General features: G+C 37.3%; 2 protein-coding genes across 3 annotated transcripts; one reads left to right on the forward strand and one right to left on the reverse strand.

The window, feature by feature from the left end:
- Nucleotides 1–449: 449 nt before the first annotated feature.
- Nucleotides 450–10,670, forward strand: LOC116290533 (hatching enzyme 1.2). The gene is made up of 11 exons (XM_089029725.1): nucleotides 450–645; nucleotides 2,016–2,075; nucleotides 3,029–3,088; nucleotides 3,636–3,695; nucleotides 4,600–4,755; nucleotides 5,280–5,397; nucleotides 6,166–6,341; nucleotides 7,254–7,508; nucleotides 8,528–8,653; nucleotides 9,678–9,826; nucleotides 10,497–10,670. The coding sequence occupies exons 1-10, from the start codon at nucleotides 525–527 to the stop codon at nucleotides 9,797–9,799; spliced, it is 1,254 nt and encodes a 417-aa protein (XP_088885851.1). The 5' UTR covers nucleotides 450–524; the 3' UTR covers nucleotides 9,800–9,826; nucleotides 10,497–10,670.
- Nucleotides 10,671–10,672: 2 nt separating this feature from the next.
- On the reverse strand, nucleotides 10,673–15,908 carry LOC116290526 (uncharacterized). 2 transcript variants are annotated; one of them, XM_031697577.2, is made up of 4 exons: nucleotides 15,771–15,908; nucleotides 15,404–15,521; nucleotides 13,916–13,958; nucleotides 10,673–13,807 (listed from the first exon to the last, which is right to left on the reverse strand). In XM_031697577.2, exons 2-4 carry the CDS (start codon nucleotides 15,500–15,502, stop codon nucleotides 12,051–12,053), a joined length of 1,899 nt encoding a protein of 632 aa, XP_031553437.2. In that variant the 5' UTR covers nucleotides 15,503–15,521; nucleotides 15,771–15,908; the 3' UTR covers nucleotides 10,673–12,050. The 2 variants fall into 2 exon arrangements, with proteins under 2 accessions (XP_031553437.2, XP_031553436.2); XM_031697576.2 differs by having other exon boundaries at nucleotides 10,673–13,958.
- Nucleotides 15,909–16,202: the final 294 nt, after the last annotated feature.

Below are 16,202 nucleotides of genomic sequence, written 5' to 3' on the forward strand. Positions count from 1 at the left end.
TCTCACGCCGGTTTCCGCTCGTGCTTTGGCGGAAACGAAGCGTTGCTCTTCTCGTGGTGTGCAGTGCTTATTTTGGCGGGAACTTGACTTGTCGCGCGTGCTTGTCGGGTAAATTATTTTTTGTTTAAACCCAATTTTTTAAACAAAACTTGACTGATTTTTCTAAAAATTATTTATAGCATTTATTATAGAATACTTCTTATCCGGCTTCTCTTTATTTATCGGTCTCCAATCTCTATTAAATAGAAACATTCACTTTCTAATATTCATTTTCGTTTTGATTGTAATGCTTCACCTCGAATTGTTCATTTTAGTCATATACTTCCTCTGAAAAAGACTTGACACAGTGGTTTGTAAAACTATTCAAATTTTGAAACAAACGGCTACACCCTAAAAATAAAATCATTTGATTGGTTGAGAAAAGATATTAATATAAAGGTCGCAGTCTCATTTCCCATCACTTTATCTTATCTACTGTTGATAAAGTGCTTATACAGTTGCTCTTCCTTGCTGTATAAGCCAACATGGTTCGCTTGGAACTTATCGTTTTGGTCGCTTTACAAATTTTGCTGGTCAAAAGCTTCCCTGCTGACGTTTTGATCCAAAATGCGGATAATTCAGAAGCCAAAGCGATGAACGAAGACCGTAAGTGAAACCCATTTCAAATCAATATAAATTTTAGACCAGAATTTGAAATGCACATCTCATTTTCAATTTGTTTTTTTTTTAAATACGCTAAAATATATTTCAAAAATTTAATACACTAAAATATGTTTAAAAAACTTGAAGTTCTTTTATATTTTCTCTTTACGGTTTTATATTGACTTCGGATGCCTCTGTTTCGACAAGCTTGTTTTACGACTTTCGTTTCTTTACACTCCTTAATTTGGTTTTGCTTTTCACACAGAAATGACCAAAAATATAATTGTTTGGATGGATATAAAAAGAACATCTTTAAAAAAATTTATCTCAGAAGTTTTGCTCAATGTATAAAATTTAGAACAAATTAGTATACCTATTTTCACTTTAAAAACGTTGACCAAGAATATTCTGTGTTTCAAAGATTTTTTGTATTTCTAGCTTCTTAGGATTTAATAAAATAAGCTCATTAAATTCATCTTTTTAAATTTTTTTTTTCGATTAGTGTTTTATACTGAGATATATTTTTTTGGTAGGGTCCAAATATGAGGTTCATATGACATGAAAATACCATCATTACTTTCGGTCTATTTGCTGGTAGCACACATTGTAAAACCACAAAAACTACCTACTCATATTCATAAAGACTATAATGTATGCATTGCTGAAGCATTCGTCGTAATGGTTTGAATATATTTTTTGATTGGTATGGAGACGCATGAAGCGAAAATGAATGACAGCTAAAAATGGCAGGTGCAGCTTGCTTTAAATAGCATTTTTTCATTTCTTTTATTTCAGGTTTTCAAAGAATGTATATTGTATTTTTTTTTTTCCTTTGTAAATTTTCATTCTTTCGACCTATCTTTCCCTCTCATCGCCAGCGAGGTAGACTCTGCTAGCTTGATCAACATTCAAGCTCATTTCTGCGAATGAATTATTCCCAAGTGCTTAAACAATTTTTTTTGAAGCAGAATATATTACTGAAGCGTGTGGAACTGAATCAGTAGCGAAAGCAGTACATAGGAAAGGTCAACGTACCATTTTCCCGCCAAAGCAAACGCGTGCGCGTTTAAGCTTTAGAGTGTCCCGTCATATCCACAGGTTTAGTAGAACTTTGGGGGGAGGGGGAAGGGGGACACAACTAGAACTTTGGGGGGAGGGGGAAGAGGGACTTTGGGAGGAGGGGGAAGGGGAAAACAACTAAAACTTGGGGGGGAGGGGGAAGGGGGACACAACTGGAACTTTGGGAGGAGGGGGAAGGGGGACACAACTTCCAGATGAGAAAGAAGAGAAAAACAAAATTTTAAAGGATTGAAATGTTGGAAATTCAAATCAAATATTGGTTCAATATCAAAACGTATTTATTTGACTCACAGTTGATGATCTGATAAATGAAGTACCCAACACAGAGAACTCCAATCGAATGGAAGAGACATGTAAGTATAAGTAGCACCTACAAGTTCGTATTGTTATTATTAAAGCTACGAAAAAACTCACAAGCTTGCGGTGACCATGATTCAATCACTTCGACAAAACGGCGGCCATCTTGGATTCCAAGGAATTATGGGGCGTCTACGGGCGACTCTATATAGAGGCTTTGCACCATCACGTGATGGCAGCCATGACCGGAGGCACAACAGTGGTGTCTCCCCCAGCGAAAAGGAATTCTTTCTCATGTAAATCAAATTAGACCAGATTCAATAGCGCAGCTCAGTGATTCTAAAAATAGCTTAAAGATTCGGACAAACATTGCATTCTGTTTAACCGCTACGAGGATTATACGAACGGATTTTAATTATTTTTACTTAAAGTTACAATAACAACCCATGTAAACTAAGATCAACTGCGATCGGCTGTGAAAAGTATCTGCTGAAAGTAAACTTGTAAGTTTGTTTGTCCGAATTTCGCCTTTGTCTTCGTTTTTGTGACGTCACGGCTGCGCTACGCTATTGTTCCTGCCTCCTGTAATGGCTGCGATCACGTGATGGTACAAAGCCTCTTTAGAGATCTTCTACACATCTAACTCTAAAGCATCTTAACGCCATGCCTGATAATGTGCGCTTTACTTGAACGCAAACAAAGCATACTTAAAAATGTAGAATATCTTTGTAAGATTTCCCCATTAAACTACATAGTGATTATTGAAGAAATAGAAAACGCGCGCGCGTGCTGTGTGCATGCGCAGTCCTAGAAGTGTTATGAGAAGCACGATGCGTAGCAGAGTGCTTCTGGACACTTCTCGAGTGTTCTGTCAATCCACAAGTGCTTTATAACTGCAAACAGCGCAGCGCAGCGTGCAATGTGCTCTCATAAAGCTGGCGCTCCCAACCAATCAGAAGGCGGCATCTATAACAGTTATTTTCAAAATATTTTCTCTTTTGATAATTAGTCGACAATGTATCAGAGGAAACTGATCAAGGATATGAAAGTGAACATAACGAAGAAAGTTGTAAGTACCTAGCTTTGGATATTTCAGTCATTAATTACAAAGCCTAACAGCTTCAAAACAGTACCCACAGCTACAACAACATATACAGCAACAGCAGCAACGACAACAACCGCAACAGCAGCAACGACAACAACAACAACAACAGCAACAGCAGCAACTACAACAACAACAACAGCAACAGCAGCAACAACAGCAGCAACGACAACAACAACAACAGCAACAGAAGCAACAACAACAACACTGACAACAGCAACAGAAGCAACAACAGCAGCAACAACAACAACAACAACAACAACAACAGAAGCAACAACAGCAGCAACAGCAATCAACAACAACAGCAGCAGCAACAACAGCAGCAACAGCAATCAACAACAACAGCAGCAGCAACAACAGCAACAGCAGCAACAACAACAGCAGCAGCATTAGCAACAACAGCAGCAACAGCAGCAACAACACTGAACAGCAACAACAGCAGCAACAACAGCAGCAGCAGCAGTTCATTGTTTTTAACGGCAATTTTAATGATTTTGCCCTTATTTGATGGCAGTTGCTGGTGTAGATGAAGATGCGGAACGTGAAGGCGGAGAGTACAAAGAAGAAGAAAACTGTAAGTAAAGAATCCCGCTTCTGGATGAACCCAACTTCAAAAACATTTACTCAAAATGGCAAACCATTAGGTAAAAAACTTTAAACAAATTTGTCATATTCGACTCGATCCGCATGCTTCAATGTTTTGTCGCTGGTTGGTTTGATCGACGACTCAGCTTACAAAATGAGAAATTCTGAATTACAAAACGTTTATGAAATGGACATATTCTAATGACAATAAAAACCTTTGTTTAAACACGCTTAAACCTCATTCTGAAGCGCTTGAATGCGAGGTCACGTTCGTTGGGTGAATCTATCGGTTCCAGTCAACATGGCTGCCGATCCATGCGATGCTTGGATATATTATTAAAGTGCATATGACACGAACAAAATTTAATGTTAAAAATGTGTATTTTATTGGCATTAAATAATAAGAATATCACGGTTAAATTTGTTTCAAAAACGTATTTCTCTAGAAATTCAAGAAAATTTAGCACAAGTTAGTTGTGACGTCATTTTGTTTACAAGTCTCCAGATTTAGTTGCAAATACACGAAATATGTTTGAATGTAGAATCTTAATTTCAGGTTGTACACTTTTCAGTTTCCCAACATTTGGAGAGTACTACGTAAGCTATCAAATGAAGTTGAATAAAATATGCCTTTTGTTGTTATTTTATACGATTTACAATTTATATTTTGTGCATTACTACTGAATCTAGAGTACGTGTCAACAAAATGACGTCACAAATTGGGCTTAATTTTCTCACATATCTCAAGAAATAAGCTTTTGAAACACATTTTATTACGATATATTTATTACGACTAACAAACTATACATTTTAAGCGATGAAATGTTTTCGTGTCATATACACTTTAACAGTTGAATGTTCCTGAATTCTTGTGTTTGTTCTTGTTTCTGTAGTGGGCAATAGTCACGTGATCGAAGGAGATATTTACGTAGATAAGAGTACAACGAACATCCTTGGTGCGCTTCAAAACGGTGTTGCCCGTGATGCCATTACCAATGCTGTTCGTCTCTGGCCACGTGGGAGAGTTCCTTACGTATTTGGAAGAGTCAGTGAGTAATCTTTCCGAAAAACATGGCCGCCATGTTGGTTGACTTGACAAGAAACCAAGCCGGACCAAATCCTTTGTTTAAGTCAACCAACATGGCGGCTGTGACGACACATGCACAAGGACAAAAGACATGGCCGCCATGTTGGTTGACATAACAAATGAAACCAAAACCAAAACTTTTGTTTAAGTCAACCAACATGGCGGCTATGACGTCACTTGCACAGGACAAAAGACATGGCCGCCATGTTGGTTGACATACTGAAAAAAAACCAAGACCAAATCTTTTGTTGAAGTCAACCAACATGGTGGCTATGACGTCACTTGCACAAGGACAAAAGACATGGCCGCCATGTTGGTTCATGATATACCAAAAGAAACCAAGACCAAATAAATTAATCTTTTGTTTAAGTCAACCAACATCCGATGGCGGCTATGACTTCACATGCACTCCAAAAGCTACTAGCTTTTTTTAAAACAACCAAATTATCATTTGAATATCAATTTTTCTCTCACATTTCTTTGTAGGTTCTCGCGTGAAGTCTGCCTTTAGGCAAGCGATCGCAGAATACAACAGATACTCGTGTATTCGTGTTGTGCCCAGAACTTCTGAAAAGGACTACATCTATGTTGTCAGCGAAGGAGGGTGAGTACAATGTTATAGGGAGACTAGACTGTCACACATGTTGTGGTCACGGTACTGTCACACAACACGGTCACGGGAATGAACTGATGGCATCCAATACGGCACCTGTATATCAGTGAAGTATAACTTGCTGCAATTACCAGAATGCTTCATGAACTTTCTTTCATATTCTAATTTTTGTCCAGCGAATTGCCTCACGAGAAAAGTAATGCAATTAATTGTCAAACAAAAGTATGCAAGGGATTATTTATTTTTCAAGGCCAGACACTAGCCATTATAAGACATCAAATTTACAATAAACATGGTGGAAACCGTTAGTATAATGATGTTGCTTTTTAAATGCTGTTTGTGTGAACCAGTTAACATTTGTATATTTAATGAAGCTTGAGGTGACGTCACAGTCAGTATATATACATAATGGAGGTATAAACATTCATAACTTAAAGACGCAACATTCAAATGAAGAAACATTTTACCGTTAAAATATTCACTTTATGAATCAATACTGAAAATATTGTATCAGGGGTTAGGTGACGAGGTTGAGCAGGTCCGTCGCTGGCTAGGGGTGGTTCGATGGCTCGAATAAACTCCCTCTCCCCTCTCCTGCTATACAAAAAAATCCAAGATCCAATAATACGCAATAAAATGTTTATCAAGAAATGACATAACTAAGATTGGTAACAAAAGAAACCTCCCCTTTCATAGCGACGGACCTGCTTCAACCACCACCAACTAATCGTCTGCCATCATATATGTTGACTGTTTCAGGTGTTGGTCGTTCATTGGTAAAAGGGGTGACAGACAGAAGCTGTCGCTCGGTAGAGGCTGCGAATACAAGGGTATTGCTGTTCACGAGTTGATGCATGCTCTGGGGTTCTACCATGAACAGTCTCGCCTGGACAGAGACAATTACATCACTATTCACTGGAATAACATCAAGTCTGGTAAGTATGGTGTGTGAATGTTTGCCGTTATGTGCAAGCCGAGCACGTGCATGAGATAACTTGTTGACATTTTTGTTTAGCAGATGGTCGATCTGGTTGGATGGATGGAGGGAGGGAGGGAGGGAGGGATGGAGGGAGGGAGGGATGGAGGATGGATGGACGGATGGATGGATGGATGGATGGATGGATGGATGGATAAAAAGATAAAGGAATGAATAGGGAGATGGACGAAATGGACGAAATGGACGAAATGGAGGAAATGGAGGAAATGGAGGAAATGGATGAAATGGATGAAATGGAAGAAATGGAAGAAATGGAAGAAATGGAAGAAATGGAAGAAATGGAAGAAATGGAGGAAATGGACGAAATGGACGAAATGGATGAAATGGATGAAATGGATGAAATGGATGAAATGGATGAAATGGATGAAATGGATGAAATGGATGAAATGGATGAAATGGATGAAATGGATGAAATGGATGAAATGGATGAAATGGATGAAATGGTAATGGTGAAATGGATAAATGGATGAATGGATGAATGGATGAAATGGTGAAATGGGTGAAATGGTGAAATGGATGAATGGATGACATGGATGAATGGATGCTGGTTGGATGGTGGCTGGAACGGTGACATGGCTGGTGGCCTGGCTGCCCTGGTGCCATGGCTGGCCTGGCTGCCCTGGCTGGCCTGGCTGCCCTGGCTGGCCTGCTGGCTGGCTGCCCTGGCTGGCTGGCTGCCTGGCTGCCCTGGCTGCCATGGCTGCTGCCCTGGCTGCCATGGCTGCACCTGGCTGAATGGGTGGATGGAATGAGACGATATGAAATGAATTCATGGATAACATCTCCCTTATCTCCAATGCACATTCAAAAAACATTCTCAATTGGGATCTTTTATCGTTACACACTTTAGGTAGAGATTACAACTTCAGGAAGTATTCCCACGGCCAAGCCGATACTCTAAACGAACCATACGACTATGGTTCCATTATGCACTACCCAAGAAAGGCCTTCACTCGTAACGGCAAGGAAACGATTGTCCCGAAGCGATCTGGAGTGACGATTGGTCAACGACGTGGCCTCAGTCGTATTGATATCAGGCAACTGAATAAGCTGTATAAGTGCGGCGATGTTGTGGTTCCTACGAGGCCACCTACCAAACCTGCTGGTGAGTGATATGACATTATATACACCTTCAGTACCATCATCATCATCATCATCATCACCAATCCAACTACCATCACCAAAAGTATCAGCATCATGATCATCACCACATCTAGAATCCTCCCCATCACATCCATCATCATTATACCATCTGCATCACCACATCCACCATCAATATACCATCACCACCATCATCATCATCCCCACCATCATCATCCCCATCATCGATCATCACCATCATCACCACCATCATCCCCATCATCATCACCATCATCATCACCACATCCACCATCACCATCATCATTACCATTAGCATCGTGATCATCATGTTCACCATTACTATCATTATCATATTATTCACATCATTACAATTATCATCATGATCATCACCACATTCATCATCAGCATCATGATCATCTACATCATACCTTCATGATCAACATTACCATCATCATATCATATCATCAACACCACCATCGTTATACCATCAGCATCACTATCATCATCAGCATATTTTATTAGGGCTTAAAGATACTACAATTACTATTGTCAAAGACAAAACAATCATGTTAAAGTCACCTAGTTTACAAGAAATGCTTTTTAGCTTGCCTTGAGCATCATACGCTTTTCCATTTCAGACCATGTGTCAATCATTCTCTTGAGAATACGATTCTTTGTTTTAGTTGCATTAATATTCGTCTTCTCATGTGCGACTATTAAACAAAGAAATAATACTCTAGGGAATGACTCGTGGTCTGAAATGGAAAAACATTACGCCCAAGCTAAAGGGGTCTATCAGCCTGCTATCCCTTTCCTTCCGTCCCATCCCTAACCCTGCCATGCCTAACTGGCCAGCTATCACCTTCAGATCTAGTCTCCTTTGCAACCGTTATTAGTGCTGTTCCAAAAATCCCTCCCCACTAACCATTAGTGGGGAGGGTTAAGCGTTTGGACCGACACTAAGAACGGCTGCAAAGGAGACTATATCAGATCAGGATAATATTTTCTAAACGTATCATGTAGGCCCCTGTGTAGACGAATCATCAGGATGCAAGAGATGGGCCAAAGCCAGGTACTGTGTAGAAGGACGGTTTATCAATTACATGAGGAAAAAGTGCAAGAAAAGCTGTGGACTTTGCAAGGGAACAGGTAAAAAAAAAACGATTTCTTTGTTCTGTTTCTCTCATTATATGAGTAGCTGACTTGGTCAGTTTGGCATTCATGTGTGCGCATGCGCAGCTTTTCCCAGCCAAATTAACAGGAGCTCCTTCAGAATTACCCTTTCCAAGGAAGAGAAAAAAATCTGGGTTGAGTTGCCATTGCAGTGCATGGTGGGACTGCTTTAGGGGAGGAAATAGAGGCCATCTTGGAAATACGTCCTCTAGAACAGCCCTAAAGTGCACTGTGCAATGCCAGCTTGACCATAGTTAATAGAGGGGAATGGTTATGAAACCTATTGTTATAGGTCTTTGTTCGCTTTTGATGTTGAACCGGTCTTGACCGTGCACAAGGGTTGATTTTTGCTCATCCAAAATTGCAAAATAAGTAAACATAAATTTTGTCTATGGGACAGTTGTAAGGAATATTCAAATATCTCTTATAAAACAAAGGATTGTGCAGAGTCACGCTTGAAAAAAATGAACAAAGATATATAACAATAGGTTTCATAACCATTCCCCTCTATTAACTATGACTTGACGCAGTTTTTTTCTCTCGGCCTTGGGGGATAGCTAATAAACCATGGAATTAGTTATTGTGAGAAGCTAATAGACCATTTTCGAGTTCCAAATTAACAGTGTCTTGACTACAGACTCATTTACTCAGGGCTAGCCTTGATTTTGTATAGAATATTCAATTTTCCCAGTCAAGGTCCATCGTGTTCCAAAGTATTTGTATTTCTATGAATGTATTTGTCAATATTTAGATGCCGATACAAGGCTAACTTTGTGTAAGTGAGTCTGTAATTTAGGATCACAGCAGTAATTTGGAATTTGAAAATAGTCTTTTATAAGTATATAAGTATTAAAAAAGAAAGAAAAAAAAAAAAAAAAAAAAAAAAAAAAGAAAGAAAGAAGAGAAAAAAAAAAGAAATTCAATAAAAGGGATATTATTTTCTTATTTAGAATTATTTATTTTTTGTATATTTGATGCTATATTTTCATTGACTTAATAGTGATTCCAAAGTGCTTTGACCTAAAGTCCTCATGTCCAAGGTGGGCAAAGTCAGGCTTTTGCACATCTAAGTACACTACCTACATGAACAAGAACTGCCCCAAAAGCTGCAAAAAGTGCTGAAGATACTTAGCACGCGAGCAAGCCCTGGTAAGGAAACACGTGACTCTCAATAAACTAATCAAAACCTTCATATCAGTTGCCATGGATACTTTCAAATAATGCTTTTCTAACAGATTCCGAGGTTGGATTTCCTGTGGTGCTAATGCGTATACATTAGTTAGAGCCAATGTTCCCTCGCCAAATTATCCACAGGATGACCATAACCATATGGTTATAGAAACAAATAAGAGAGCTAAAAATACCCCCAAAATACAACAGAAAATGGGGTTATGAAATGTATAATTATTAGCCCAAGAGGATTTTTATTATTTTTAAACTTTATTATTTTTAAAATAAAGTATAATAACTTCATATCACATAATTATTAGCTTTATATTAAGTTATTATCATCATCATTACTTTTATTTATTACTATGTTTATCATCACGACCATCATGACCATCACCATCATCTTCATCATCATCCCCATCATCTTCATCATCATCATCATGACCATCACCATCATCCCCATCACTTCATCATCATCATCATCATCATCATCTTCATGGTCACCATTATCATCATCATCATGGTCACCATTATCATCATCATCATGGTCACCATTATCATCATCATCATCATCATCATCACCATCCATTATCATCCCTGCCATAATATGATTCAGTATATTAATATCTGATTTATATTGATTATTTAGGTATTGCGATGGTAGAATGACGTTACCAAGCCTTTATACGGATGTAGAAGATTCCATCTTCTCTCTTTATTCATGGTGATATATAATAAGTAAATGATAAATAAAAAATTTTTGTTTCCAAATTTTTAGTACAAAAATATCTAAGTGAAAAATAAAGATGATACATTAACAAAATATTTTATGATGGAAGTTTTTTATTTTTAAAAAAATGCAGCTATTCTATTCAAAGTTTGTGATGGTTTTGTTGCATCTTGCTTGTGCTGCTTACCAAGCTTGAAATGTATTATACAGTATTCTTATGTATATGTTATCACATAAGAAAATATGCTGGAAAAACAACCAGTTAGGCCTAGGGTAAATGTCAAACTTTCCATGCACTGAACTTAATTACATCAAAGAATGCCGCCTCATTATCACCTGATATCCATTGTTTTTAATGAGTTCGGGGCATGGAAAGTTCGACGTTTGCCCTAGGCCTTAAAGTTTGGAAAATATCACCTTATGGTTGGTTGCATTCGCATTACCAATAGTGCATTTCGGGCTTGGTATGCAACATGACACAAAAACCTTAACAACCTTTTTGAAAAAGCTGTAAAGAAGGATTACTAAATTCTAACTAGAGTATCAAAACCAATTGCCCTATTTCACCATAACGTCACATCAAAACAATCTATTTGTTTAAGCGCAAAGGAACATGGTCATCGGAGGGAGTCAAATCAACGCAAATTCACCGAAAATTTTTCTAAAACCTGTATCAATCCACAAAGAGAAGTAGAATAGCCAGCTAACGCTCAGAATATTTTTTAGTACATATTAACACCTATTATATCTGAAAACCAGGCCATTTTAGATTGAACTGTTTCGCTGAGCAAATTTTGTTGAATTTTCTATTGGATTTGGCGCTTCTATCCCCCACATAAACAAGCAGTGATGTCATAGTGAAATAGGGCAATTATTCTTTCTTAACTGTGCAAGAAATTGTTGCAGTGAGATTATTTTTCAGGCTTACAATACAATTATTTTTTGAAAGCTTTCGTTTTTGAGCTTTCAGAGAAAGATTCAATTAGAGATGGTAAAAAAATTCCTAACCCAGTAAACGTTTCTATGTCAGGACCATTTCAAATACTTCTCATCTAGATTATTCACACTTTCCAATTGTTTCTTTAAGTGCTAGTGCACTTAAACATCTTATTACACATGGCCCAAAGGTGTAAGGTCAAAGATTGTATTGAAGATTTCTGAGCTTAGCAAATTTCCAATAACACTCACCTAGATTATTCACACTTTCAAATGTTTCTTGAATTGGCTCCAACACTTAAATGCCTTCCGTATGCAGTACAAGAATACAGTATAAAGCTTTCTGTGCATGGCAAGGCTATTGGGACCACAGTTCAATTCACATAAATGACTTGTCTAGATTATTCACACTTTCTAAATGTTTCTTTAAGTGGATTCCACGCTTAAACCCCTTTATACACATGGTACAAAGGTAAGGTCAAAGGCTTGCATTGAAGATTTTTGAGCTTAGCAAGGCTACTGGAATTACAGTTCAATTTACATGAATGACTCGTCTAGATTGTGTACACTTTCTAAATGTTTCTTCAAGTGGCTTCCGCGCTTAAATGCCTTTTTACACATGGTACAAGGGTAAGGCCTAAGACCTGTATGAAGTTTTCTGTGCTTGGCAAGGCTGCTTGGATCTTTGAAGGACAGAGAACACTCATTACAAATGTATGGTCTCACATCTGAGTGAATTCTCAAGTGGTTGTGCAAGTTCCCACGCTGGGCAAACCTTTTTTTACAGTGAGAGCATTCAAATGGCTTTTCTCCACTATGTATCCTTTTGTGTTTGGCCAGGTATTGTGAATGCGCAAAAGTGTGATGACAAATTTGGCACTCAAATGGCTTTTCACCGGTATGAGTACGGCGATGATTCTTTAAATGGTTAAGCTGTGAGAAGGCTTTTTCGCAGTCCTCACACTTGTATGGCTTTTCTCCAGAGTGTGTTCTTTGATGCTTTGTGAGATCACTCTTTGAAGAGAACAATTTTGAGCATTTAGGACACATATATGGCTTTTCACCACTATGGACCCTCATGTGCATTGTCAAACATGTGCGACGTGAAAATGTCTTTTCGCATTCACTGCACGAGAATGGCTTTTCCCCAGAATGTGTACGCAGATGTACCACAAGATGCCAAGATTTCCTGAAAGTCTTTTCACAAATTTTGCATTTGAATGGCTTTTCCCCGGTATGCACACGCATATGGGTTTTCAAATTCCCTGACAGGGCAAATTTCTTGCCGCATTCCTTGCAGCTGTATGGCTTTTCTCCAGTATGTGAACGAAAATGCTTCTGCAAGTCGCCTGCTTCAAAAAACCCTTTATCGCACTGAGAACACTTGAATGGCTTTTTGGTTGAATGTCTGCGACGATGAACACAGAGTGAGCCAGAATTCGAGAAAATCTTATCACACTCTTCACATTTGAACTTTTTGATCTTATTCTTATGTCCTGTACTCTCCGCCTCCTCTTCTTCTTTAGAACATGAAACTGCTTTTCCCATAAGACAATTTTCCGGATTCATTTGACCATCTTTAGCCGATTGGTGGTGGTTTTGGTGATAATTCAGAGCTGTACGATGTGCAAATGTCCTTTCACATTGATTACATTTGATTTTTATTCCCTTGTGGCACTCTTGATGACTCGCATAATCAGTTTCCGTAGTGAATTCCTTGGCACAATGTGTACAAATCAAATCGTTTCCATTTTTATGCTCTTGAACATTATCACTTAAGAGTTCTTTATCTTTGATTACGTTTCTATCTTTGTGAATATTTTTGTGTTTTGCGAGAAATACAGCTGAGGTGAATGAGAGACAACATTTATCGCACTGAAAGTTCTTGGAATGAAATGTCTGGTGTTCGGCCAATTTGTCTTTACTAATAAATATTGTTCCACATTTACCACACTTCAAACCCTTTTTCTTCCTTGCCTTTTTTATATCACTTGAACCACTGTCTTGTAACTGTGCACTGCATAACTCTGCATCTGCCTTCATCTCTTCGGTAATACTATTCGGACACTCTTGTCTAGTTAGTTTAAGTTCAGGAATTTGTCCACAATTATTTGAATTGATATCAATCCTTGGTATTTGTTTGTTTGAGCTTGTATTTTTGTATGAATAGGTTTTAGTAGATTCTTTGTGTTGACTACTTGTGTTGCGTTCTCCATTGTCCATGTGTGTGAGTTGATTGGCTAGTTCATCAGGGTCTGTTGTGTGTACTGTAAGATCATCTGTGGCGATGTGAACTACATGAGGAAAGTGTTCTAAGTCACTTGTAGGATCATGATCATACTGTTCTAATTCTTCATATGCAATTTCTGTATCAATTATTACAGACTTTCCATTTTTCTTACCATTAATTTGGGATTGATTATTGTGGGTTTCATTGTCTGCAGACTGTAAAGAAGAAGAGACAATAAATACTATTATTATACATTTTACTAAGTATCTCAATTGTGATTGGTCGAGAACCCTCAGCCAATCCCTGATATCGTGTGAACTCGACATGATAAATGTATTATCTGTAGGTTTTCCTACAGATAATACATTTATCATGTCAATTTCATTCAAGGTCACGCTGTGGTAGCTTTGTTCTTATTTATTATGTGTATTTATTTCCAGAATTGTGTACAAAAACAATATTTAAGGAATCCTTAAATTATTTTATGAAGAATTCTTGAAATATTTCAATTCTGAATTAAAAATTTTGCATTTTTCATGCGACATCATGGCGTTCATAATTCTTGTCCCTTTAATTTAATGTTCATGGTAATGTTTTTCCAGTATACAAAATGTACAATAAAGCAATTATTGAATTCTGTTATCGCATAATATCGTAAATAATTATCAAGACCGAGGCTGTGGGCTGTGTTTTCTGTTATAACACAGCCGAGGTCTTGATAATTTACGATATCATGCTCAACCTCATCCAATAATTGCTTATTAAATTATTTCAAAAAAATTCGTAAATTATTCAAAATAATGGGGTCTTCATATTATAATGACCCTTTGCATGTGACGTCAAAGCAGCTCCATCTGAGGGACAAAACAAAAGAATTCCAATCTCCTGATAATTGCCCTATTTCACTATGACGTCCATCAAAACAATCTATTGTTTAAACGCAAAGGATCATGGTCATCGGAGGGGGTGAAATCAACGCAAATTGTTCTAAAACCTGTATCAATCCATGAAGAGAAGTAGAATAGCCGGCAAACGCTCAGAATATTTTTTAGTACATATTAACACATATTATATCTGAAAACCAGGCCATTTTAGATTAAGCTGTTCGCTAGGAGCAAATTTTGTTGAATTTTCTATTGGATTTGGCGATTCTATCCCCCACATAAACAAGCAGTGATGTCATAGTGAAATAGGGCAATAAGCCTTTTCATAGTTTAAGAATCGATTCCACTGCGCATGCGATTTTATCCCGAATTTCTCACCTTCTTTTGTTTAATTAAGAACAAAAGAAGGTCTAGACAAAAGAAGGTGAGAAATTCGGGATAAAAACGCATGCGCAGTGGAATTGATTCTTAAACTACGAAAAGGCTTATTGGAACCTATTGTTTTGTCCTCCAGGATGAGCTGCATTCCGACGTGCATATTCTATTTAGAGAGAGAGTTTATTACCATAATGAGGAAATTATTATATAAAAATTAGAAATTATAATTTAAAAAAAAAAAAAAAAAAATTATTATAATGGTAAAAGTAAGTCAGGCTAAGCTACTTGCACCAACATACATTCCTTAAGTACGCGTTCACTGTGCATGTTAACGAGCTATGGAACCGTCTTGAAATTATCCTTTGAAGAATTTGTGAACCAATAAAAAATATACTCACCGAAGAGCTATCCGGCCATTTCCTTTCGCCAGTGATTTTGTTTTGGTAGTAAAGAACTTCGCCAGATTTGGCCTTCTTTGTAATCCATTTGGCATCCATCTAAGTTGTCTTGCTTCAACTACAACAAAATGTAGGGGAAAACTTCGCAAAACTTCAATAATACACATATTTACAACCAGATACAAAAAGATCATCGAAATATAAGCTATAAGGAGTGCAAATTACTCTTAAACAATAAGATTTTAAGAAAATATTTAGTTATAATTAACTTCAGCTTGAGTTACAGAAATTCCAGGACGCGAAGAATGCTTCAAATTTAGACCTCAAATTCATCGACAAAAATAACACTAAGAAACGTTTTACTTACTCTACAGACTTAGAAAGGGTGTGCAGTCTTTGTATTGTGATTGTCGGGCTGGTATATCGATTAAAAGCGTGAAATTTAGGTCCAGATTTAACAAAACTACTTCTTCACTATAAACTAAAGCTGTTACCCAGCGTGCTGTGCTTCGCTATGCACGGGTAATTCTGGGGGCCTGGGATGAATTCCAGACAAAAATTGTTTAAATTTATTTTTTTTTTTAAATCATAAAAAAACATATTTCCTTCCTTAAAAATATAATCTGATTGTCTCTTTTTTGTCGTGAACTGATAAAAATACGAAGACTCTTTAAAAGTGAAATTGTATTTTAACTTTTCTTTACATTATATATAATTTATCACTAATCATACTTTAGATATTTTAGCCAACAAAAGCGTTTTCATAAAATTAAAGGTATAAATGAGTTTTTAAAATAAA

Source organism: Actinia tenebrosa, unplaced genomic scaffold, assembly GCF_029948245.1.
Source record: "Actinia tenebrosa isolate PJP-AT-01 unplaced genomic scaffold, QUT_ActTen_1.0 PGA_scaffold14__42_contigs__length_11649687, whole genome shotgun sequence".
Lineage (NCBI taxonomy): Eukaryota > Metazoa > Cnidaria > Anthozoa > Actiniaria > Actiniidae > Actinia > Actinia tenebrosa.

Coding starts and splice junctions, on each gene's coding strand:
- LOC116290533 (XM_089029725.1), top strand. CDS start 525: ATGGTTCGCTTGGAACTTATCGTTTTGGTCGCTTTACAAATTTTGCTG. Junction 646..2,015: donor CAAAGCGATGAACGAAGACC/GTAAGTGAAACC, acceptor TTTGACTCACAG/TTGATGATCTGATAAATGAA. Junction 2,076..3,028: donor CAATCGAATGGAAGAGACAT/GTAAGTATAAGT, acceptor TTTGATAATTAG/TCGACAATGTATCAGAGGAA.
- LOC116290526 (XM_031697576.2), bottom strand. CDS start 15,502: ATGGATGCCAAATGGATTACAAAGAAGGCCAAATCTGGCGAAGTTCTT. Junction 13,959..15,403: donor AATGGCCGGATAGCTCTTCG/GTGAGTATATTT, acceptor TCTTCTTTACAG/TCTGCAGACAATGAAACCCA.